Source organism: Rutidosis leptorrhynchoides, chromosome 4 (assembly GCF_046630445.1).
Source record: "Rutidosis leptorrhynchoides isolate AG116_Rl617_1_P2 chromosome 4, CSIRO_AGI_Rlap_v1, whole genome shotgun sequence".
Taxonomy (NCBI): Eukaryota; Viridiplantae; Streptophyta; class Magnoliopsida; order Asterales; family Asteraceae; genus Rutidosis; species Rutidosis leptorrhynchoides.
In genome coordinates this window covers 373378817-373403288 of record NC_092336.1, presented here as the reverse complement: position 1 = coordinate 373403288, position 24472 = coordinate 373378817, and the positions used below count along the sequence as shown (strand labels likewise).

General features: G+C 33.1%; 2 protein-coding genes across 13 annotated transcripts; one reads left to right on the top strand and one right to left on the bottom strand.

The window, feature by feature from the left end:
- Positions 1 to 7030: 7030 nt before the first annotated feature.
- LOC139904624 (serine carboxypeptidase-like 13) lies at positions 7031 to 22884 on the bottom strand. Its single transcript, XM_071886553.1, has 13 exons — positions 22678 to 22884; positions 18731 to 18876; positions 10269 to 10339; positions 10018 to 10140; positions 9055 to 9195; positions 8834 to 8935; positions 8666 to 8752; positions 8513 to 8587; positions 8270 to 8335; positions 8035 to 8183; positions 7808 to 7921; positions 7440 to 7494; positions 7031 to 7262 (listed from the first exon to the last, which is right to left on the bottom strand). Exons 1-13 carry the CDS (start codon positions 22824 to 22826, stop codon positions 7167 to 7169), a joined length of 1374 nt encoding a protein of 457 aa, XP_071742654.1. The 5' UTR covers positions 22827 to 22884; the 3' UTR covers positions 7031 to 7166.
- On the top strand, positions 12447 to 20198 carry LOC139904626 (glutamate dehydrogenase 1-like). 12 transcript variants are annotated; one of them, XR_011778917.1, is made up of 14 exons: positions 12453 to 12875; positions 12987 to 13135; positions 13835 to 14004; positions 14129 to 14167; positions 14696 to 14836; positions 15515 to 15567; positions 15646 to 15856; positions 16183 to 16199; positions 17296 to 17412; positions 17491 to 17556; positions 17635 to 17793; positions 19191 to 19318; positions 19405 to 19832; positions 19965 to 20198. XR_011778917.1 is itself a non-coding variant. In XM_071886557.1 (11 exons), coding segments are annotated over exons 8-11 (489 nt in total). In that variant the 5' UTR covers positions 12447 to 12485; positions 12600 to 12679; positions 12788 to 12875; positions 12987 to 13135; positions 13835 to 14004; positions 14129 to 14167; positions 14696 to 14836; positions 15515 to 15565; the 3' UTR covers positions 17689 to 18159. The 12 variants fall into 12 exon arrangements, 7 of the variants coding, with proteins under 7 accessions (XP_071742658.1, XP_071742660.1, XP_071742657.1 ...); XR_011778916.1 differs by having other exon boundaries at positions 16183 to 16289; XR_011778918.1 differs by lacking the exon at positions 16183 to 16199.
- Positions 22885 to 24472: the final 1588 nt, after the last annotated feature.

Here is a 24472-nt window from a genome sequence, read left to right as displayed (position 1 = left end):
TTCGGAACAACCATAGACACTCTATATGTGAATGTTGGAGTTAGCTATACAGGGTTGAGGTTGATTCCAAAATATATATAGTTTGAGTTGTGATCAATACTGAGATACGTATACACTGGGTCGTGGATTGATTCAAGATAATATTTATCGATTTATTTCTGTACATCTAACTGTGGACAACTAGTTGTAGGTTACTAACGAGGACAGCTGACTTAATAAACTTAAAACATCAAAATATATTAAAAGTGTTGTAAATATATTTTGAACATACTTTGATATATATGTATATATTGTTATAGGTTCGTGAATCAACCAGTGGCCAAGTCTTACTTCCCGACGAAGTAAAAATCTGTGAAAGTGAGTTATAGTCCCACTTTTAAAATCTAATATTTTTGGGATGAGAATACATGCAGGTTTTATAAATGATTTACAAAATAGACACAAGTACGTGAAACTACATTCTATGGTTGAATTATCGAAATCGAATATGCCCCTTTTTATTAAGTCTGGTAATCTAAGAATTAGGGAACAGACACCCTAATTGACGCGAATCCTAAAGATAGATCTATTGGGCCTAACAAACCCCATCCAAAGTACCGGATGCTTTAGTACTTCGAAATTTATATCATATCCGAAGGGTGTCCCGGAATGATGGGGATATTCTTATATATGCATCTTGTTATTGTCGGTTACCAGGTGTTCACCATATGAATGATTTTTATCTCTATGTATGGGATGTGTATTGAAATATGAAATCTTGTGGTCTATTGTTACGATTTGATATATATAGGTTAAACCTATAACTCACCAACATTTTTGTTGACGTTTTAAGCATGTTTATTCTCAGGTGATTATTAAGAGCTTCCGCTGTCGCATACTTAAATAAGGACAAGATTTGGAGTCCATGCTTGTATGATATTGTGTAAAAACTGCATTCAAGAAACTTATTTTGTTGTAACATATTTGTATTGTAAACCATTATGTAATGGTCGTGTGTAAACAGGATATATTAGATTATCATTATTTGATAATCTACGTAAAGCTTTTTAAACCTTTATTGATGAAATAAAGGTTATGGTTTGTTTAAAAATGAATGCAGTCTTTGAAAAACGTCTCATATAGAGGTCAAAACCTCGCAACGAAATCAATTAATATGGAACGTTTTTAATCAATAAGAACGGGACATTTCAACCATGGTCGGACACATCAGTGCTAACTCCAAAAACCTACGATTGTAACTGTTAAGGTCGTTCCCTACGGCCTTCAACTGCATGAATTCAATTTCCATCTTCTGAATTTCAGTTCTCGGACAATACTCATCAATCATAGCCGCCTTGAATTCCTCCCATGGCGTAGCATACGCCTCATCGATACCTTTCGCTTGAGCTAACGTGTTCCACCACGTTAGCGCACCGTCAGATAGCGTGCAAGAAGCAAACTTGGTTTTATTATCCTCCGAACAGTTGCTAACTCGGAATACTGATTCAAGTTTCTCGAACCATCTGGTGAGACCAACCGGTCCCTCGGTGCTGCTGAAGTTATGCGGTTTGCAGTTCTGGAATTCCTTGTATGTACACCCATTTCGAACGGGTGGAATAACCGGTGGTGGTGGCAATGGAGCTTCGAGATTTCTTTCTGCTAGGGCTGCAGCGACCCGTTCGCTGATCATGTCCTCAATCTGGGCTGCGGTAGGTGTGGTTCTTCCGTTGGCCATGGTATTCTAAACAAAAATTTTGACTCAAGTCAAAATCCAGTATGTAAGTAGTAATAATACAGTATATAGTGACCAACATGGAATCAAAACATCACATGTTATTAAATAATGCATCTAGGTACAAATACCACAGAATCATCGTACATCAATGTAAATAGAACATCGTGCAAGAATTAAATAACGCAAAGTTCCATTCATTAATAATAATAAGTTTCATACATCTGAATAAGTTCGTACAATACATATGAAATACATGAAACTATATCTAGATTACATCATGAAATCTAAATACAAAGTCCTACGGTGAAGGCGGGTGAACTGCTCCTCGAGCCAACTGCTCCTCGAGCTCAGTGACTCGAGCTCGAAGGATCTCAACCTCCCTCATCAGTTCCTCGTTAGATGGAGCTGGTGGGGCAGGCGGTGCATGTGGGGCGGGTGGTGCGAGTGGTGTCGGTGGTGCTGATGTAGATGGTCCGGCTCCGGATGTAGACGGTACGTCCCTAGATGTAAGTGGTCCGTATCTAAATCTAGGTGGTACGGTTTCAGGAATAGTCAATACGTAACGGGAAACCTTACGTATCTGTGGGTCGGCAGGGTATGGCACAACTCGTTTACGAGCGATAACCCTACGACGATGGCCAAAAGCGTCAGTAAAAGCACGACCTCCATTCACCCCTGGAATGACGGTGCTGTCGAAACGGTACCGCTTCTTCGGCGGGGTGGAGGGTGCCTGAATAGGTCTATCAGCAGGATCCTCATCATCGCTGGAGTCGTCTGATGATGAAGAATCGGTGGATGATGAGTCATCCGAATCGTGTGGTGGTGACACTGGTGGCTGAGCTGGTAATCCGAAGCGTCCGAAGGCGGCCAACATCTGTCTGTGTCTACCTGGCGGAATCACGACTAAACGTCCGTCGGGAGTGCGTCGGCAAGGCGTGCGCATGTGGTTACGAAACGGCACTTCCCCGAACTCCGCGGGGATCTCAATACCACCAATGCGGGGCTGTGACCTCGAGGGTCCGGGAGCAGACACTGGGGCAGGTGCACTAGTACCAGCTCCGGAAGTAGAAGCGCCGGGATCACTAGTGGGTGTCGGGGCCGGTGTATCGGCAGTAGCAGCAGCAGGTGTAGCAGTAGGTAGGGCGACGGGGTATGAGTCTGTACTACCCGAAATGCCAGCAGGTGAAACATCCGACATCTGAACAAGAAAAAATAAATTTTCCATGTCAGTATGTCATAAAGCAAGCAAATAATAAGCCAACAGTTTAAATCATGTATAACGGTAACTAGCAGGGCAATAACAGTAATTCGTATGAAAGTAGCATGCAATCGAAAGCAAGTAGCATCATGCAGTAGTGAAATCATGTAGTAGCATACGGCATATAGCGGAAAAAGTAAGCAGTAGCATGCAGTAAATTCAGCGGAAACAAGTAAACTAGCAAGTTGTAGATTAGTCCTATTAGTGAATCCTACTCGGGTCGGTCTTAGACTCACTAATGCAACCTAATTCCCTACAACCAATGCTCTGATACCAAATGTGATGCCCCGTACAAAACCATCGTGTACGAATCATCAACAACAGGATCATTACAAGGTTAAGTACTATATGCTGTAATTAAAGAAGTTGCATTCACGATAAAAAGGTGATGTCATAACCGACATAAAATGTTTTACATTTCAAAAGCATGCTTCACTAAGTAGAAGCAAATAATAAGTGTACGTGACCCCAAATGGTCGTTACAAGTCATAATTCAAAAGTACTAATGTTTGAATGCAAAGTAAAGTAGTTTCATGCGTGGACAACTCTAAGCAGCAGGTGTCTACAGCACAACAAGTAAGACAGTGGAAGCAACCTCAAGCACCTGAGAAATACATGCTTAAAAACGTCAACACAAAGGTTGGTGAGCTATAGCTTAAGTATAACAGTATGTAAGGTAGGCCACGAGATTTCAGTGCTACAAAGAGCGTTTCAAAACAGTATGATAAAGTATATGTTAACCGTGGGCACTTGGTAACTAACTTAACGTTTATACCCCCTGAAAGTACACTTGGCAAGTGCGTATGTCTACGAAGTATTAAACACTCGTTAAATGCTAGCGTGACTAGCCCGAGTGGGGATGTCAAACCCTATGGATCCATATATAAGATTCGCGTTCACGGTTCAAAAACCAATGATTAAACGTTACCGAGCTAAAGGGAATGTTTATGCCGTTGTATAACCCACACATATATAAGTTTAAGTACTCGTGCCTAGTATGTAAAACATAAAATCCACATGTATTCTCAGTTCCCAAAATAAGTTAAAGTAAAAAGGGAATGCTATAACTCACAATGATATGTAGCGGTAAAGTAGTAGTCGGGAAAGGTGTGCAAGTAAATGGTCCGAAGTCCTCAACCTAAGTCAAATAGTACTAAGTCAGTAAATCGTCTTAATAGGTTTAAAAGTATGTAATTAAGGTCTTAAGGGTCATCATCATTCATCATTAAACAAAAGGCGTAAGGTAGGTTTCGTTTATGAAAGTAGTTTAAAACAAAGTCTGACTTCAGTCAGTCACCACGGCCTCTACCCTTACTGAATTAAGGTGAGACCAGTGGCCATGGCTCCGTCTATGAGTCCCTTAAGTGTGGTAAAATTTACAGAAGCAAACTCGTCTTGGTTTGACCGTGGCGACGGTCTAAGTGCGAGTAGGTCAGAAATTTCTGCACAACGTTAAAGGACATAGTAACGATCGGAGGGCCATAAATCCTAAACCGTAACTCGGATTAAGACGAGTCCTATATAAAAAGTTATCTACTCGAAAAGTTCTATCTAAAAATCAAGGTTAGAACAGCCCAGGTCTACTGGTCTGTTCCAGAAGCATCAGGTCAGTAGGTTTTGGACAGAAGCAGTGAGTTTAAAAGGGTTCCGGTGGTCTTGGTGCTTGATGTTCATCATGGTTCTCATCCTTGATGCATATAGCTTCAAGTGTACAACTCATTGATGTATCTACATCATCTTAGCCAAGTCTTAACCATCATAACCCTAGTGCAAGTCTAAGACATGAAGCACAACTCACTTAAGAGTTGCATGTAGTTTGATGAACCAAAGTTACATCAAAGTCTTAGATCTAACACATACATGAACTTTAAAAGAAATATTGAACTATAAACTTAAAAGTTAACTAACTAATCAAGATCATAAGTAGTAGAACATAGTTCTTAGTTTGATCTTGAAGATCCAAGACTCAAAAGTCTAGATCCAAAGTTATATTTAAAGAAAACTTAATTGTGTGTTCTTGAAGATCCAAGGTTAACTTAATTTGTTCAAGAGATATGAGATCAAGACTAACTTGTAGTACTTGACCATATAAACTAACTACATGAAATTAAAGTGCATAAATTGAAGAAGTAAACTTAAATAAACAAGAAAAGGTTCATGGTTGTTCATACTTTAAAGATTCAAACCAAAGTTTGATCTTTAGAAAGTAAACTTTAAAGTTTACTTCATGAGCTTCAAGTATGTCTTTAATCAACACATGGAACTTGTAACTTTTGAAACAATTGAAGTAGAATCATAAACTAGTGAGTTTATGTTCTTGTGTTCTTGAACTTACAAGATAATAGAAGAACCAAAACTAGAAAGTTAGGTTCTTGAAAGCTAGTAAGTAACTACAACAACAAGATGAAACAAGTAACAACAACAAACAAGAAATCAAACAAGCAAGTAACAAAAGATGTTGATGATGATTAAGTGTGTATAAATTCAGTTTTGGTTAAAGAAAAAGAAGAGAAATTAAAGCTTGTTACTTACTACAACTAGAGAGAAAAGAGAGAAAACTTGGAAGTATTTTTGTGTGTGTGTTTGAGAGAGTAACAAGTGATGAAGTAGTAATGAAAGAAAAAGATTTTGAACCCTCTTGGCACCCTAAAGATCACGACTGCAGTTGAATAAGAGGATGGATGGAGAAGTTCAATGGTTACTTGGTTGAAAAGCTTACAAAAGATGGATAAAGAATGGTTGTTTATGGGAAAGAACAAGCAACTAGATTCTTAATGAAATAACTAACTAGTTAATCCTCAAAGTGATACTTACATGTGTAACATGGGCTAGTTAGGTCCATTAATAATGTAGGGTGGGCTTCTAAAGTCCAAAGTCATAAGTCCATTACACTAACAAAGCCCAAGTTCAAGTAATTCACAAGTTAATCCAATTAAAGCCCAAGTAACTAACTAATAGTCTTAGTTAATTAAAATGATTAATAAACTAATCATGAATGTAAATAATATCTAAAAATATTATTCGTGAAAGTTCCGGGTGTCACAAAGACGTTTCGGGCACTTAAAAGTCAAGTACGGGCAATCATAGCAACATGTAAATGTAATAACATACATTCGTTTAATCACACGTGTTAATAATAATAATTATTAATAAATAAACGTTGGAAATTCCAGCGTCGTTACACATTAGGCCACCCAAACAATGACTTAAAATGTTACTCTAATACCCATGATTTTGGTCATTTTATGGTTTCTCAACACTATATACGTGTTAATATCTCGAGATTGAATTTTTTAGGGGAGCACACGAAACAAAAATATGAACTGTGTAAATAGAAATGGAAAAGAGATGTCTCCAATTCATCAAAATCAGAAGCATTTTCTACATCCATATGATCTACTTTAGTAGATCAGTATTGCCCTTATAATATAAACATCTCTTGGTCAATGAAATCCCAAGAAGGTGAAAACTCCAACCTGATGCTTCTTAGGCCAAATACGATTACAAGTGGGACCTGCTCTATGTGCAAGCTGTGCGAAAAACAACTTTTTTAGTTCTGAAACAACTTAGGGCGAAATAGGGTTCTATCGGAAAATCATGGAATTTTTAGTTTTCGCCATTGGTTACTAGTTGAGCCACTAGAGCACTACCGCTATCGAGTTAACACGATGACTTACGGTCTTGTTTTCTTCGCTGCTTCTTTTTATTTACAAAAGATTAAATGAGGTTGAAAAAATGAATTGAACCGCCAAACTCTAAAAGTGTGAAAAAAGTTGAGTTAAAGGTTCTATGAAATAATAACATTATTTTCATGGACATAATTGACAAGGTGAAGATTATGGGCAAAAGTACTTCAAATCTATTTGTTGACTTGAAAGTGGTATGGTTAAATAGTTTTTTACAGGATTTGTGAACCCGTTGAAAGCTTGTTACCAATCCGGATGCGTACCTACTTTAGTGGGATGGAGTACACTTAACTGAAATAGTCATTATGCGCCAACAACACTAGCTAAAAGGAGACTTAAGAAGGCCCTTGTTAAATTAATAGAATAAGCCTTTGAGAATTCAATTGATTTGTTGTGACTTCACAAAGTACAGTTTTCTTTAGATTCTTTAATTACAGGAGATAAAATAGTTATATTGTATTTCTTGTTTTGGATACATATCATGACGTAACACACAATGCTAGATTTGTTAATAATCGCTTACATAAGGTTGTGAATTAAACCACCTCTGCACCAATGCAATATTTTCTTTAGGCTTGGTCAATGGAACCAGATGTCCTGCCCCCTGTAAACATCCAAAAATACTACTATAAGATATGATATACAATATATGATTTATGTGATATACCCAAACAATGAAATCTGAAAATTGGCTGAAGAAATGCTGTTTCACTCACAAACAAAAAGGAAACTAAAATGAATATACGTGATATATACCGAAACAAGATTTAGAATTTCTTACCTTAACTATAGCAAATGTTAACGAATATTCATTTTCTGCGTATTTTGTTTCGTATCTGCAAAATACAACATTATGAGAACAACAATCTTAAAATTCAACATTAGCTACAATATTATTTCAAGAATGTTGACACATGTTTTATTTGTTTATATTTTTTTTTTTAACTCTATGATCCAATGATGATATATGAATACGTAAATGGAGAAGAATAAAATTTTCGCTGTAAAAAAAATATGAATAAATAAACAGATATGGTTTTCCTTTTTCAGACCACCACCGGAGACTAGTCCATGTATGTTCAAGATATATGAATAAGAAAAATCCATAAATAAACAGTATGCAAATTACTGATAAATAGATTAACTCACCCTCCTACTTGACCATCAACATAGAACGGTTTCCATGGGACTTCAACTCCAACATTCAGTGCGGTTATCCATTCCTCCACACCAACGTACGGAAATGTCATATCTTGATCACCACTGTAGATCAATAAAACAGTTAATGTTCGTTCATGTAACTTAATTTTCAATGATATATCGTGGAATAAAAAGATTGCAAGCAAGAGATCGATTCGAGGGTATTTTTAAATTACCTGAAAATCAAAACTCGACAATTTTTGGTAGAGAGTTTCTTATGATAAGAATAACTACTAAATATATCATACGAATAACAAAACGTGTCATTCTTTCCTTGATTGTAATGCAACGTTTGGTTAATCAACTCCCATTTATCGATTTTTCCCTATAAATAAAATGTAGGAATGAGGTGAATAGTGTATATAGTTTTTTGCGGTTTATGTATTCAAGATGATAGTTTTAATGGCGTACCTGACGAACGTGGAGAGCTTGTTGCACAATATCAATGTTAGCCCATGTCTCTATGTAGCGGTTATTCTGAATGTATGAAATATAAATTTTATTTGTAAACCGGAATTTACCAAAATCATAAACACAAATCATGTCGGGTATAAGCTAATCTCATGACATAAAACTTCTCATTTTGGATTCATATAAGATACTCAAAAGGTTCAAAAATATATTATTTATTAGAGACTGAGAAAAAGGAATTACATCACAATCCAGCGTTGGATCATTTTCGTCACAAAAAGGTTCCAAAATGTTATCCAGCGTAATACGACTTGTACACTACAAACAAAAATTTACACGTAAGAAAGTTCTAAAATATCAAATGTTTTCAAACTTATGTTCATATATACTTCTCACCTCTTCATACCTCTTAAGGCTACTTGCACAAAATGAATTGGCCGAATCAGTACTTACATAATTTCCTTGACAATTTTTTATCGCGGACTGCAAAATTAAATTATAACACATCTATAGAATTTGAATTCAAAATGTAGGTATGTAGATTTATTAAACTACTATAATTACCATGTAGATATCGTCTGATATAAGTGCGTTACGATGAGCATACTCGAATCTAGAATTGAAATCCTTGAACTTATTGGTGAAAGGACTACAAAGAATGTATCCCTACATGATTTTAATTTGAAAACACATGAGAAAAAATTACGTCCTTCCATATAGAATAAGATTATTCAAGTTCTTTATGCAATCATGAGTATTTAAGTTAAAAATATTTAAATACTTACTTGAATATTTAATTTTGGTTGATCTTCTCGTTCATTACTTTCATATAAATCCAGAGTGATTTTGGGAACAATAATACCAATGTAAGAAATTCCTGCTATGTATAATGGATTCTTCTTAAACTTAGGATGTTCCATGAGAAACTGTTCATTGGATTTAAAACTCAAAGTAATTACTAAAACAAACACAAGTACTATTTATTAACCCGGTAAAATTCAAAAATCCCACAAAGTATTTGTTAACTTATCGTATATTATATATTTAAGAGCATGAAACAATTCCACAATATTATAAATATAAGTTAATTGACTAGCCAACCCTGCAATCTTTGTACATAAATATGTTATCCTTGTTCATTAATCAGGTCCAATTAGGTAAATTCTTACTCCGACAATAGTACCTCTCTTCGTGTCTAGTATCTTGTATGGAGTGATCATCTGACCCTTAAGACCTGAACCAACACGACAATCTAATATAACTATAGTCTTCTAATATAACCTAATCTAGTCTAATCTAATCTAACTACATATATAAAAAGTAGTAACTATGTTATCCTTTTCGAAAAGATTAAATCTTGATCATTTTGATAGTTATTAACTATCATAATTATCTCTCCCCTCATTTCAACATTAATTGTTTATTTGAATCTCATCTATTAATTTCTAACAAACACACCTAATTCTCAACCACCACCCACCACCACCTACCACCACCACCACCACCACCTACCACTAACCACCGCCACCACTTCCGCTAACACCCACTACCACCACTGTTACCGCCGAATATTATTATAATATTAACATTAATATTAATATTAATAATAAGTATATTATTTCGTGAATTCACAGTGTGTTTGCTAGTTAACCATTATTTAAAAACAAATAATTTAATTTCATCAACAAAATTATGATTCAATAAATCTAAAATGAAATTGATTTTGTGATAATCTATCTAAGTTGAACCTTTTTGATAAAATCTGTGGCTAGAGTAGCTAAATTGGTATCACTGCTAATCCATCCTTGTTTAGTTTCGGAGTAAGAAAAGCCGGTTCCAGCAGGTATATCAATAAATATGATGTTAGCCATCTGCAAATAAATATTATTTCAAATATTAATTTAATTGTATTAAATCTTGTTTCACGGCATTCAACATAAATACTTCATATATACCTTAGCTAGAGAAATAAATATAAAAGCTGAATTTGTAAATTTACCTGTGTCCATGCGTATTGATTCAACGCTAATGTGAGATTATTATTGTCATCTGATGTCGAGCTAACTGGACCTATTCGAAACAATTTAAAAGCCGATGTGCTTAGGTTTTAATCTCAGTTATAGTTCTATTTACTATAACATATATGTACTATTTACTATATAACGATCTAATTAGTTGCAGTGGAGGAAAACTTTTTAGCTGTTATTTTTTCTTTATGAAATGGATATATAAATTAAGTTGTTAATGTTCTGTCTACCCAATGAAAGAAAGTATTTCAATTCATACATACAAACGTATTTACGATTATAACTATTACGCATTGTATCTCTAATTATAATATCTAATATCTAATAATATATAGATTATTAAAAAGTGCAGACATTGCACTTTTTTTTACGGCCAAAGAATAATTACATTAAAAAACGCTCCCTAGCAAAGTGTTAAGGGAGAAATTACAAAGGCATAGAAAGCCACGAGTTTCAAATAATTACATTAAAAAACGCTCTCTAGCAAAGCGCTAAGGGAGAAATTACAAAGGCATAGAAAGCCATGAGTTCTAATTAGAAATTAAATGGCTCCTGTGTTTAATCTAACGAAAACACAATAATCTAATTACATCAAAAAGACTATTTCTATACAAAAAAAACATCGTTAAAAAATTGCACTACAATGTGTATAGATATCTACAATGTGTATAGATATCTACACGGACGATGTAAAACTAGTTTGTTCTTTTGAAATTTAATAAATATATTATATATTATTAGTTTCCACTTTACCACTTGACATTGACGAAACACATCATCACTCTATACTTTAAAAGATGATTTTTATTAGCTAATAAATCTTTACAAAACCTCTTTAAGATCATTTAATTAACAAAAGACATTAATTTACCCTTTAATCTAATCCTTTAATCTAATCTAATGGTCCATATTTATTCTCTTTTATTATTAGCTAATAAATAAATCACTTTTTGATTTTAATCTTCCTTAATTACCCTTTAAATAAACTTTGTTAATTAAATAAAAGACGGGATCAGAATGGTAAGATAGGGGTTCTGAACAATTGAATTCATTCACGATCAAAGACAGAACAAACACCCTAATTTCTTCTCGCTTCACCTAATTACACCTACCGCCATCCCCATTCATCTTTGATTTCATCTTCAAAAACTAAAATCCTTTTACCCAATTGAAACCTGAATCCACCTACCGACTTGACCCACCATGAAGAAAGGTATCGTGTTCAATCTCTTAATCATCATAAGTGTCGTTTAATATCTGATTTTGTATTTACCTAATTATTTTTCTATTACTGTCTTCGGTATGTTCAATATTATGATTATGATTATGATATTTTTTGATTGATATGCAACACAATATCAAAGACTACATACAAATTGTATGTCCTTAAAACTTATATAAATACACAAGTTTTGCCCAAAAATTCTGATATTGTATTTGATGCTGTATTCCATTTTGATTTGTTTATTATTTATGGCTTAATCATGTTTTTAGTCGTTAAAACTTATATAGATACACAAGTTTTGCCCAAAATTATAAACGGTTAGAGATAATTTTTTCTGCTTTAGACGTGACCTGATGATACCGTTCGAACAAGAAAGCATTTAAATGGAAGTCTACTTTCTTGTTCTGGAACAAGGAAGCATCAGTTTATCATTTAGCAACACCTTATATAAGCATGTTATTGGTTTGATGATGCATCCTATAGTATATTTTGTATTTTATTGTAACTCGGGCCAGAAGGATGTAGAAGATACTTTCATAACTTTATGAATCAAGAGATACTGCATGGACATCAATGGTTGTATTGAAATTTTTTACCAGGTATACTATTATTACAAATATATCTTCTCGCTGTTTTGTCTTATGGGTTTGGACTGAGTCACAGCGCAATTACTCATCTTTTTGGCTAAGGTGAGACTGTATATTGTTGTATTAGTAACATTCTCTTATGTCAGAGTAATGCTGAACTGTAAACATGGCCGTTGGGAGGAGCAAGGTATGCCAGTACTGGTATTGCTGATATCTTTTTTTTTTTTTTAAGTGTTTCACATGTTTGTTATTGATGGCTGTATTTTAGAGTATTGAACTTTACCTACATGTAGAATCGTTGAATTTAGGTTTCCATTTCCAGATGCTACAATGAAGCATTCCAAGGTACTTTCTGACACAAATTTGGAACCAGCTTGGTAAGCATCAAGTTCTGCTATGTTCCCATTATAAATTCGAGCTCATTTCAGTTTCTTTTGATAGGCTCACGATATGATATACTCTAATGCTCATAATCAGTTTTTTTGGAACAGCGGTAGTTTTGGTCACTTGGTTGATTCGAATCATGTGTTATCTCAAATAAGTCAACAAACAAATATAATCATTTAATATGGTAAATATTTATATATATTTTTGTTGAACCACCTGATGTTTACTTTTGAGTCTCAGTTACAGTTTATACTTGGAAAATAATTTAGTTAGGGAGCTCATAAATTAGCAGGATCGACCGTACTTTAAGAGTTTGATCAGCCACAACAAGGACTGCGAGACAATATGGATAAAATAACTATCTTTTCAATTTGGATAAGGTACATCATCCATGACTCTGAATGGTTATTATATGATGTTAGATGATTATATAAGGTAAGAAAACATTGATATAAGTATACATAATAATAGATATTTTGTGGTATATGTAGGCAGGTGAACAACTATACATTATCAACACGCTCAGGAAAGAAGCTCAGCACCTAGACTTCTCCCACATTTATCTTAATTAAAAGATGGATGGATGGATATAAAGTTGTTTGTGAGGGCCTAAGGGGGAAGCCTCGGAAATAAAGTTCAGGTTAGTGAAGTGGTTATTTCTCTTATATAGGTGTTTAGTTTAATTAACATGTGATCATCTATTGTAGTCAATACGCCATTCCATTACATATAGTATGATTTGTCTATTGATCACATATTTGATATGCCAGTCAACATGGTTGGGTCAAAATCATACTTTCAAGTTTATAAGGCATTGAAGTTATGAAAGGAGTTCGACGCTTCTCAAGAGTTGTTTTATCGTAATCATTGACAATTTTTTAACCTTATAATATGAAAGATATAATAAATTGTGCTTTGAATACACGAAGGCATGGTATAAGCACAGATCTTTATAGGTTGACTAAGATGGGTGAAAATTTCCACATGGATTATTGTATATGAAAGGAATACAATCTGAATAAAATTGAATTATGGAAATGTTTTATCAGCTTCTATTAACAGCATAATATGGTTTATAAATGACTGACTTTTATGGTCAAACATGTTTTTGTCGCTGTTTGTATCACAATATACAGTAGACTAATAGCCTAAAATGGTTTGTGATGACTGACTTCTTATGGATAAACATTTTTCTGTCACTATGAGTATAATTGCAGGTACTTTCTCTTACTGGATTAGGTTGGTAAATACTGTAAATTTGTGAAAAATTTTTCCCTGCTGTATCAGAATTGTAGATATTCCTTATTTTATTATGCGTTATATTATATTTCAATCACAGGTGACGGTTTATCTGCTTTGTTGTGGGTGGGTAGTCATCGTTGACTGTTCAGTTTCTCGGGTCTTGACTATAAGTGGGGACTGGATCAACTGTCTTACAAACATATTTTCGGTCATTTAAAGATCACCGTCTTTTAAATTGTGGCATCTTTCAATTTACCTTTGCTAAAGGTACCCTTACTGTTTATTTATTTATTTTTTTAAATTGATCATCATATGATATTGTTGTAATGTTGTTCGCTTACTGATATTTTTTTTTTCTCTCATTGTTGTTGTTGTTGTTGTTGTTTGACAGGAGTTTGTGACGAAGAACCTTTCGGCCATTATAAAGCATGTATATTTTTATCCTTTTTCGATTTTATGTTTTGATGCATCAGTAACACGCGGGCCGGTCCGGACTATCCCCGCAATAGCTATTTTATGTATGTAAATATTGAATTCAAATGGTGCAAAACCGACTTTCCCCGCCGTAACACGCGGGCCGGTCCGGACCTCATTAATATTCTTTGCAAAATTTAAGATATGTTTCAAATATTGTAAGGAAAATGCTAATGACAATCTTAAGGGGGCCGTCTTAAGAAATAATTTATGCAAAAAAATGTGGTACATTTTATTTGTTAAAGTTAGTTTTTCCTAGGAAGTGGATGGTTACTTAAATTGAACAACTATAATATACATGTAATAATTTCTTAAAGACAGTCCTAAAGGTTCTCATTAGTATTTTCTAGTAAAAAAAATGAACTTTGTAATAATCTCCTAGGTATATTTAAGTAGATTGCTGGTAGTAACTTATTATGTTGGGATTGTGATCGTTGTCTTCTACGGTTGCCAAGCATAATGAGAATGAACTTTTGAGTTGTAGGGAACTCAACGAGAGAGAATGGTGGCTTTCTTTGATCATGATGAAGTTGAAGTTGGATCGAGTTCGGCACAAGGATCTGGATCTACAGTCAAATCTGATGCCTTATCCAATATTACAACCTAATTTTCCTCAGATTCACAGGTAGAAGCACCCTCATATTCTGATATAATCTATCAATGGATGGGTTGGGTAACGAGGAAAGTGTCTAATTTTTAGCCATGGGTGAAATGGTCAAAATGGGTAATATCTTTTTGGCTTTAATCTTCCTTAATTACCCTTTAAATAAACTATGTTAAATAAAAGACGGGATCAAAATGGTGAAATAGGGGTTCTGAAAAATTGAATTCATTTACGATCAAACATAGAATAAACACCCCAATTTTTTCTCGCAAAAACATGACTATCTTCAAAATCGAAATTACATCTTCATCAACCTAAATCGAGTTCCCATACCGTAATAGCACAAGAAGAAGATATGGTTTGATTATGATCTCAATTAAACAATAATATCAATCGGAGATATGGTTTGATTTTGATCTCATTAACGTCCGTTTCATAAATCATTACCACTTAGTGATCGATTTTCTATTGAAAGGGAAGAAATTCGTCCATGAATCTGATTGCTTCGTTTTAATTCAATACATGCAAGGAGCTACAGAATCTATATTTCTAGGTTAAATTCAAATGTTATTCAATTAAATTAATTTGTATTGAATTGAAGGGTATTTGGATTGAATGTACATACATTTTTGATCAGATTTAATTAATTTGTATTGAACTGAATAAATTAATGAATTTTTGTGTCGTGGAGATATCCAGTTGAGCGTTTGTTCCAATGGCTAGGTGGAATTCTACCATCACAAATTCTATATGTATGTTCTGTTCTCATTATTTGATTGTAAGAAAAGTTATTTATAGTTTATGTTCTAACAATAATGCTGTTATGGTAGATACTTATGCCAATATTTGAGCCTTTAACGAATACACAGGTTGAAACACACTTGTCGTCAAGCAGAAGATGCATTGAGTCAAGGAAGTGAAAAACTTGAACAATTGTTTGCTCAATGTGTTCCGAATAATATAACGGAAGGTAGAAACTATGACACGCGTATGAAGTCGGTGATTGAGGGGCTCGAAGCACTAGAAAGCCTCTCGAATAAGGTAAACACAACTCTAAAACTAAACTGAGGAGGTGGGTAACACATCATGATAGGTTGTGTGTCATTCATTCTAAACACATCATGATAGATCTATATGTTGGACAAATGGCAATTTGTATGGAAGGTTTAAACATAGTTGACCACACATAAAACGTACTGTAATATGGAACACTTCACTTGGACAAAAATTGCTATTGGTTAACCAAAACATATGATTCATGGGTAAATGGGTCCAATTTACCACATCTAAATATAGTTGACTCTTCAATATCAAGTGAAGATCCGACTAATTATAATATGAATATTTAATTTTTTCCCTTTTTATAGGAAATCCAAGAAGAATGGTACGTGATCGGTAGCATTACCCTTTTTTGTTGGCACCTCAAATTAAATTGTAACGTGGTAGAATCATGTGGCCATACATACGTGTCAAGGTACAGAAGTTAAATGTTCAAATTTGTTAACACTAGACAAGTATGTTTTATGTGTGTGCAACATTAGGAGTGTTAGGCTGCAGGTCAGTTGGTACAAAAGTTAAATGTGGCCATTTATACGGGTTGAATTTGGTTAATTGGCTAAATGGGTAACATATTAATGTGCTTCAAAGTCGGTTAGATTGACTTGATCCACATAAACATACTTGTCTTTTATTAGATTTTGCTACTATACTTTATAATAATGTCAATAGGTTTCATTTGCACTTTACTTAGAAGAGTTTAAGGTAAAAGTAATTACAGTTCCTTTTTGAATTTATCTTAGCTAGCAACCATTTTTTGATTAAATCGTGACGAATAACCCATACCTTACAACCTTACAATAATCAATGAGAAAATCGAACAAAAAAGGTCATTTTATCCTAGATACAAATATTGCGTTCGCAAGTGTTTACCTAATCAATATTTCTAGGGTTGTTTTAGGGTCATTGTAGAGTATAGAATGTCACAACTAATTTACCCATGCTATATAAAAAATCTATTCGAAATGTGGGTTGTCATCATGTCCTAATTAATTTTGTAATATTTCTCTGTTTTCTTTTATAAAGTTCAACTTGATTATTATTTGTGTTTGTGTTGAAATAGACAATGGCATGGATTCTAGATGAGTACTCCCAAGTTTCATGGTTACTCACCAGCTGTAGTTACTGGAAAACCTACTGCAAGTATACATGCAAACACTAAAAATTATGTCCAATGAACATAAAAAATAGAAGTTTTCACAATATTTATATTGAAAATGAAAAACCGTATATAACTACGCTTATGAAAAGCCATTTTATAATTTTCATTGTTTCCATTTTTAATCGCATATAAAGAACTCAATGTATATGAACATTTTTTTTAAAAATTATATACATTTTTTCAAATATCTCTATAGGAAGATGGGTAATTAAAGTATATTTGTTAACATTATTAAGCTAATTGTGTTTATTGGAAACAATAGGATCTAGGTGGATCTTTGGGTAGAGATGCTGCAACGGGCCGAGCAGTGCTCTTTGCAACCGAGGCTCTTCTCAATGAATTTGGAAAAACCATCAACGGTCACCGATTTGTCATACAGGTCTCTAAATCAATAATTTTTTAAAAATTATTAATTTGTTAAAAAAATTTATTATTGTACTAATGGAATTTTGAATAGGGGTTTGGTAATGTTGGATCATGGGCTGCCAAACTTATTCATGAAAGTGGTGGAAATTTTTTGGCGGTGAGTGATATGAGCGGAGCGATAAAAGACGATAATGGCCTTGATATTCCTCATTTGTTGAAATTACTCGCTTTTCAGGGAGTATCCCGCTTCCCATTACTCAATTGGGCAATTCCTAGTGGAGGAAAATAAGGGAGTTAAAGGTTTTGATGATGAGAATGCGATTGATCCCGAATCTGTTTTGGTTCAAGATTGTGATATTCTTATTCCAGCTGCACTTGGTGGCGTTATCAACAGGTATTTTTCCATATTTTAGCTTGAGTTTCGATACGTTTTGTTGATTGAATTTGACATCTAACCAATACATTCCTGGTATAGTATTGTGTGATATCGATTCAAAGTTTATAAATCCTAATTATAACATACTCTGTCTGATCAGTGATCAGTCGAGGAATAAACGAATAATGCCAGTTAACATAAGTTTATGGATCAATGTGTTCTTTAAATTACAGAAAATGGCTATTTATTTTGTTAACAGTCATAATTGGCACATGAACTGTTTACTGGTCTGTTAAATATCAAAAGCATGTACTTATTCAAATGGGCCTTGTTGTAATTTTCTTATTCTTTATGTAATAAGAAATTGTACAAATTCTTGATAAAAATGGCCATGTATCTTAATTGCTATGTAGATAAATCCTTGTATGTTGTTTCAGTTTAATAACATATGGAAATTATTTTATTTTATTTTTTACGGTGAAAAATAAAAATATTATTGAAAATTATACATATCGAAATTATTGAAAATTATACTAAGCAAATATTATAAATTCTTGCAAGTGGTACGTACAATGATGAAGTAAATATAGATGTTGAATATTATATTGTGATAGTATTTGTATTTTAGTATTGTTACTTTATACTCCAAACATTTAAAATACATTATAATCAAATTGTTCAATAGTAACGATTTCTCATGGAATTAACTTCACTTTTATTACAGGCCGGAATTACATATTTATATTTGAAAAAAAAATCCAACATATATATTCATTATAAGACAAACATTGACGGCATTACTCACGTTTCACAACTACCTCACAAGATTGAGGTTATTAATTTTTTTTTTTAAAGAAACCCGCGAATTCGTGAGTCTTTAACTAGTAATATATAAATTCGTTAATTTTTAACTTTAATTATTAGTTACTCGTATTAAATTATCAAGAAAACATACCTATTTCAAGAAAGAAGGTTACCAATGCAGAGGCTCCGGGACCTCCAGGAATATAAAAAATGAGAGGGTCTTCTTCTGAATTATTTGTTGACTCAACAAAATAATAAAATAATTGAACCTTTTCCTTATCACCTACTCCTACATAACTACCATACAAACAAAGCAATATATGTTAGTATATATACATGATCTTTTTTTTTTTCTTTTTTTTTTCTTTTTTTCTGAAAAGCAACCAGCCACAATTCAGGTAGCAGCTGGGCAATATATATACATGATCAAATCTATGTTTTTCAGTAATCAATTTAATATATATTTAATAATCACTTTATTAATAAATATATTTGGTTTTGTAATGTAAATGTATCCTAAAATATAAGCTAATTCATTTACTTAATTAACACATAGTATGCATTTTTTTTCCTTGATCTCATTTCATTTTTCTCTGTGTTCCGCACTCCAGCAATACAAAAACTCTCTGGAACGAAATCAAAGAGACGACGAAGTTGTAGGTCGGAAAGTATATTGGAGTGCGATGAAAAAATATGAAGAGTAATTAACAACTAAAGTAACTAATTAACATTAGTAAAAGTAAGTGCAACAGGATTAGGGATTAGGTGTAGCTGATTGTTTTTCTTTTCTTGTTTCTTCAAGAATTAACATAGAACGAGCTTCAGAGAAAGATGGAAGCTTTTTGGCATGAGCAAGAAGAGAGCCAACTGTATCATAGCTATTACCAAGTCCTGTAATTAATTGAAGAACGAGGCGGTCATCTTCAATTTGGGTCCGACATCGCTGAGTTGATCGGCGATATGTTTCATCTCTTGACAGTAGGCGGACATACTTGAGAAGTTTTCTAGTTTAGTGTTGGCGAATTTGGTAGCAAGATGAACAGCACGTGAATGTTGATTGTCGTGGAAAATTCCTTTGATTCGGTCCCACGTCTGTTGAGCCGTGGAATCTGGAGAAAGAATATTGAGCAGCAATTCGTTTGAGAGGGTTCCATATATCCAAGAAAGCACAATTGCATCAAGTTTGGCCCAATCTGTAGGATTAGTTTGCTGAGTTGTTGTAGGTGTTGAAGAATATGAGTCATCTGCGGAAGGTATGATGTGATCAATGACATCAAAGGCTTGACAATGAATTTTAAATAATTCTGCCCATGATGAGTAATGACTTGTGTTAAGTTCAAGGGTGATAGGGATGAAATTTCTGATGTTGTTTACGGTTATGGCAGGGTGTAATTTGGCGGCAGCCATTGAAGAAATCAGAGAAAAGTGATAAGAGATATGAAGGTTAAGGAGGATAATAGGCCTGATACCATAAAAGTAAGTGAATTCGTGAATTCTCATTCATCAGTCAATCGTATAAATACAGAGTCCCTATAACTGAGTATGAGCTAATTTAGGAGATGAGCTCTATCTAGTTGACTAGCTAGTATTCTGTATTCTGTTACTGACTAAATATTGTGACAATCTAAAATCTATATCGTGACTATACATGACATATATATCTTGACAATATGCTATTAATTATACTCTATTAATTAGACTAGAAATTATGTTAGTTGGTCAAGTTCAATTGTGATTGTTAAATTTTTTTTTTATGTTCATAGATTACCTTATAATGTTTATAAATATATAAATATAAATATAGCATCAATAAAACATAATAACCGATGGGGTTTTATCCTTTACTATGGTATCGACGTATCATGGTGTTGTTGGTCCAGTGGTAATGATCCATACCTCTTTAATAGAGGTTGGGAGTTCGATTCCCTGGGCCGCCAACATTGCACACAATGATATCCCTTGATCTTGAATTCCACCCAAGGCCGTCCTTCGCATATCGCGTTGCAGGGGTCACGGGGAGAGGGTTTATCGGTCATGCCCTCAGATTGGTCCGGGTTTTCTCCAATGCAGCAGTTGGGGGAGGGTTATGCAACTGCGGAAGATGCCCTCAGATTGGTCCGAGTTTCCTCCAAGGCAGCTGTTGGGGGCGGGTTTACCGGTCATGCCCTCAGATTGGTCCGGGTTTTATCCTTTAGTTAATATATGCTTTAAGTCATACTTTGTGAACTTTATGTGATATTTAGCTTAACTTTTTATGGATAATAATTGGTCTATGATTATTATTTTTCTATTTATTAATATGAGTAATGAAACTATCTAATAGTAAATCTCTCATAATCAACAAGTCTAACTAACCATTTTTCTTTAATCTATTGCAATTCAATTTAATTCATATTCTATCTTTCTTAAGAGTTGAGATAGTTTTATTACAGTTAAAATAAGATAATCTTTAATATTATAACTAGTGAATCACCACGCGCTTTACTGTAGAGTTGTCAGGCTATTGTTAAGTGTTTTTTTTCACAATCATTTATCGTGGATTGAATATTAATTTTTCCTATATGATACTCCCTCCGTTCCGGATTAATTGTCCAGTATTCCTTTTTGGGACGTCCCAGATTAATTTTCCACTTCCAAATATGAAAAGTAAATTTGATAAAGTTTACAATATTGTCCCTAATGAATTAATTAAATTACAAAGGTGAGAGAGATTTCTAATTAATTAGTTGAGGGTAAAACAGTAAAGTACGAAAAAAATACAGAAAAAGTACAGTGTGATAATGATATTTCTTAAACTGTGTATTTTTTGTCTGGGGACAGTTAATCTGGGACGGAGGGAGTAAATGAAAAGGATATGTACAAAGTAAAAGGAAACGATTATAAAAAAACATGTCAGGTGACCCATGTGCTAAAGAAGAAAAATCTCATTAAGTTTTGGTGTCCTAGTTGTAAGTTAAAAAATTAAAAAAATATATTAATAGTAAATAAGTTCAATATCATATAACCTCACTTATTAGACGTGCTATGTTTTAGATTCATAAATTTTGGGTGGGTCCAATGGTCTTTTGGATTCATAAAACCTCACTTATTAGACGTGCTATGTTTTAGACTATAATAAATTAATGATACTCTGTTCTTTTCAAATGTATAGTAAGTTATTCTATTTTAAAATGTTTCAAATTAATTTTCTACATCCATAAATAAAAAAGAATATTGTGATAAAAAATTTTTGTGCCCCTACTTTATGCATGTATGACAAAAAGATATGTAAAAAGTAAGGGTTAAAACTGCAAAGTAAACAGAAAAAGTACATGTGACATGTACTTTTTCTTAAACTGTGTATTTTTTGTCTGAGCACAATAGATGTGAGACGGAGTGAGTAAATCATTCTAATTATTTCCTAAGGATTAAACTATAATTTTAAAAGACAATAGTCTCTTGGTATGATAATAACTTATTAATTACTCCCTCCGTCCCATTATAAGTGTTCAATTACTTTTTGCACACAGTTCTCCACCAATAAAAAATCTCCTCTCTCTATAATAACTCATTTTGATTTGATTGGTTGAAATTTCAAGTTGGACAATTCAAATGGGACATTTTAAAATGGATATGTGGACACTTAAATAGAACGGGGAGAGTCTATACTACCTTGATAAAGTTTTGTTGCTCATTAGGGTGTTAAAAGTGATAAGTAAATTAGAAAATATAAATTTAATAGTTGAGAATAAAGCTCAACACTTCGCACATATTTCTACACACATCACCCCCAACGTTTTTACAGAAAATGAGAAAGCGGAATAATATGCAAAAAAATTCCTTCCAAGGACTTGATGTTTCACCTTTGAAAAACAACTTCCGGAGAGTATTACATAAAAACGTGCTATGTTTTAAATGAGGTTGAAATATAAGACACTTCTAAATTAATTTCACCTTTAAAAAAAACTTATTTCTCGTACAAAACTATCTTACAGATAATTCTTATAATCGAAGATGAAGATGATATATAACGAGTTAAATAAAAAGGTACAGTTATAACTAAGAAATTTTAAATCATTGAGATTTTTACATGTGAATAAATTGAATTACGTCACGTACCCGGTTTCAAGTTTGAAAGGAAGATCACCATGATATCCCGGAAGTCTTTTGATGATTGATTTGGAATGCGATTTTAGTAGGTAAGATTGAACGATGAGAACGTAAGCTAACAAAAGAATCAAAGATTTGTGTTTCAACGTCATTTTCATATGATATGTAGCTTCAATTTTGGTAAGGTTTGTTAATATGCCAAGATGTATTGCATGCCTGTAGTAGCAACCCAAATGATGCTAGTAAGATAGTAGCGGTATATATAAGGAAACCATCCATTTTACTCTAGCAACCCAAATGACTGCCACGTGTTAAGCTTCTCATTGGACGAAATTAATCCTTTTTGTTTTATTGTTTATGCATGTTGGTATTTTTTAATTGGTTCGGTGCATAGTGTGCTTCTTTCACTGCCTTGATTTTCTTACTACCATCCAAAACTCCTAAAGATTTTTTTTACAACTGTTAGAATTATCCAAGAGGGCTTAATCACATAGTTATAATCGTCCCCCAACTACGTGTTTAGGAGGAAACCCGCATCAATCACATATGAGGCATGGACGGTAAAACCCCTCCGCTTTACCTCCAATGCGATGTGAAAATGGTGCCATGGGTGGAACTTCATGGCATGAATGAAATTGTAGGTTAATATGTAGCCAACGAGGTCGAACTTCTAAATATACATGAACACCATGATAAAGTGTACGATTGGAGGATCGTAGGTCATGTGTCTTATGTGATGACCCGGAAATTTCCGACTAAATTTAAACTTAATCTTTTAATGATCTCGACACGATAAGCAAAGTCTGTTAAATAGAAACTCAAAAATATTGAACTGTATTTATATACTCAATTAACCTTTGACAAATCCCGACGATTCACGAAAAATTGTGTGTATGTATATATATATATATATATATATATATATATATATATATATATATATATATATATATATATATATATATATATATATATATATAATATTTTAAATTGAAAAAGTACACTTTAATCATTTGAATTAAAAAAAAATGTAAGATAATAAATAGTATTACTAAAGTTATTATTAAAATGAATATATATATGTTAATTCTATATATTATAATGTTTGAATATTAAATATTCAATGTATGTTAGTATATATTATATAATAATAATATGTAATATTAATAAGTTTAATTGCATATTAAATTATAGTTGTTATAGTAATATCTTCAGTATTAACATCTAAATTAGTATTATTAATGTGAATATATATATATATATATATATATATATATATATATATATATATATATATATATATATATATATTGTTATACTATTATTATCACTAATATTATTATAGTTAGTATTATTATTAATATCATTACTAATATTATTATTATCATTTTTATTACTCTTATTCTTAGTAGCATTTTGTAACGACCCGTCAAAATCGCTATTGACGCGACACGTTAATCATTGATTCCACAGTGAGGTTTTGACCTCTATATGATACGTTTTGATAAAATATTGCATTCATTAAAATAAGTGACTTTCTAAACATAGAAAGTTATAAACATATGGGCGAGTGCTTAGGTATAAGCAAAACCCCAAAATACATAAGTCTTTAATTTACAGGTTGACATCACAGTCCAATTATTTATTACACAACGCAGTTTTATTTTGAATGCAATAAACTTTGTACAAAGCATGAGAGACTCCATGCAGGTAACAAGCACATCACAGCGGAAGCATTCTAGATGTGGAAGCATTCTAAGGACCTAAGAATAAAACATGCTAAAAAGTCAACACAAATGTTGGT

Excerpts from the sequence above, each read along its gene's own strand:
- LOC139904626 (XM_071886557.1), top strand. Across the intron at positions 15,857-17,295 it reads TAGAAAGCCTCTCGAATAAG|GATCTAGGTGGATCTTTGGG; the intron begins GTAAACACAACT and ends TGGAAACAATAG. Across the intron at positions 17,413-17,490 it reads GTCACCGATTTGTCATACAG|GGGTTTGGTAATGTTGGATC; the intron begins GTCTCTAAATCA and ends AATTTTGAATAG.
- LOC139904624 (XM_071886553.1), bottom strand. The coding sequence starts at position 22,826 with ATGAAAATGACGTTGAAACACAAATCTTTGATTCTTTTGTTAGCTTAC. Across the intron at positions 8,336-8,512 it reads ATCCAACGCTGGATTGTGAT|AATAACCGCTACATAGAGAC; the intron begins GTAATTCCTTTT and ends TCATACATTCAG. Across the intron at positions 7,263-7,439 it reads TAACATTTGCTATAGTTAAG|GGGGCAGGACATCTGGTTCC; the intron begins GTAAGAAATTCT and ends GGATGTTTACAG.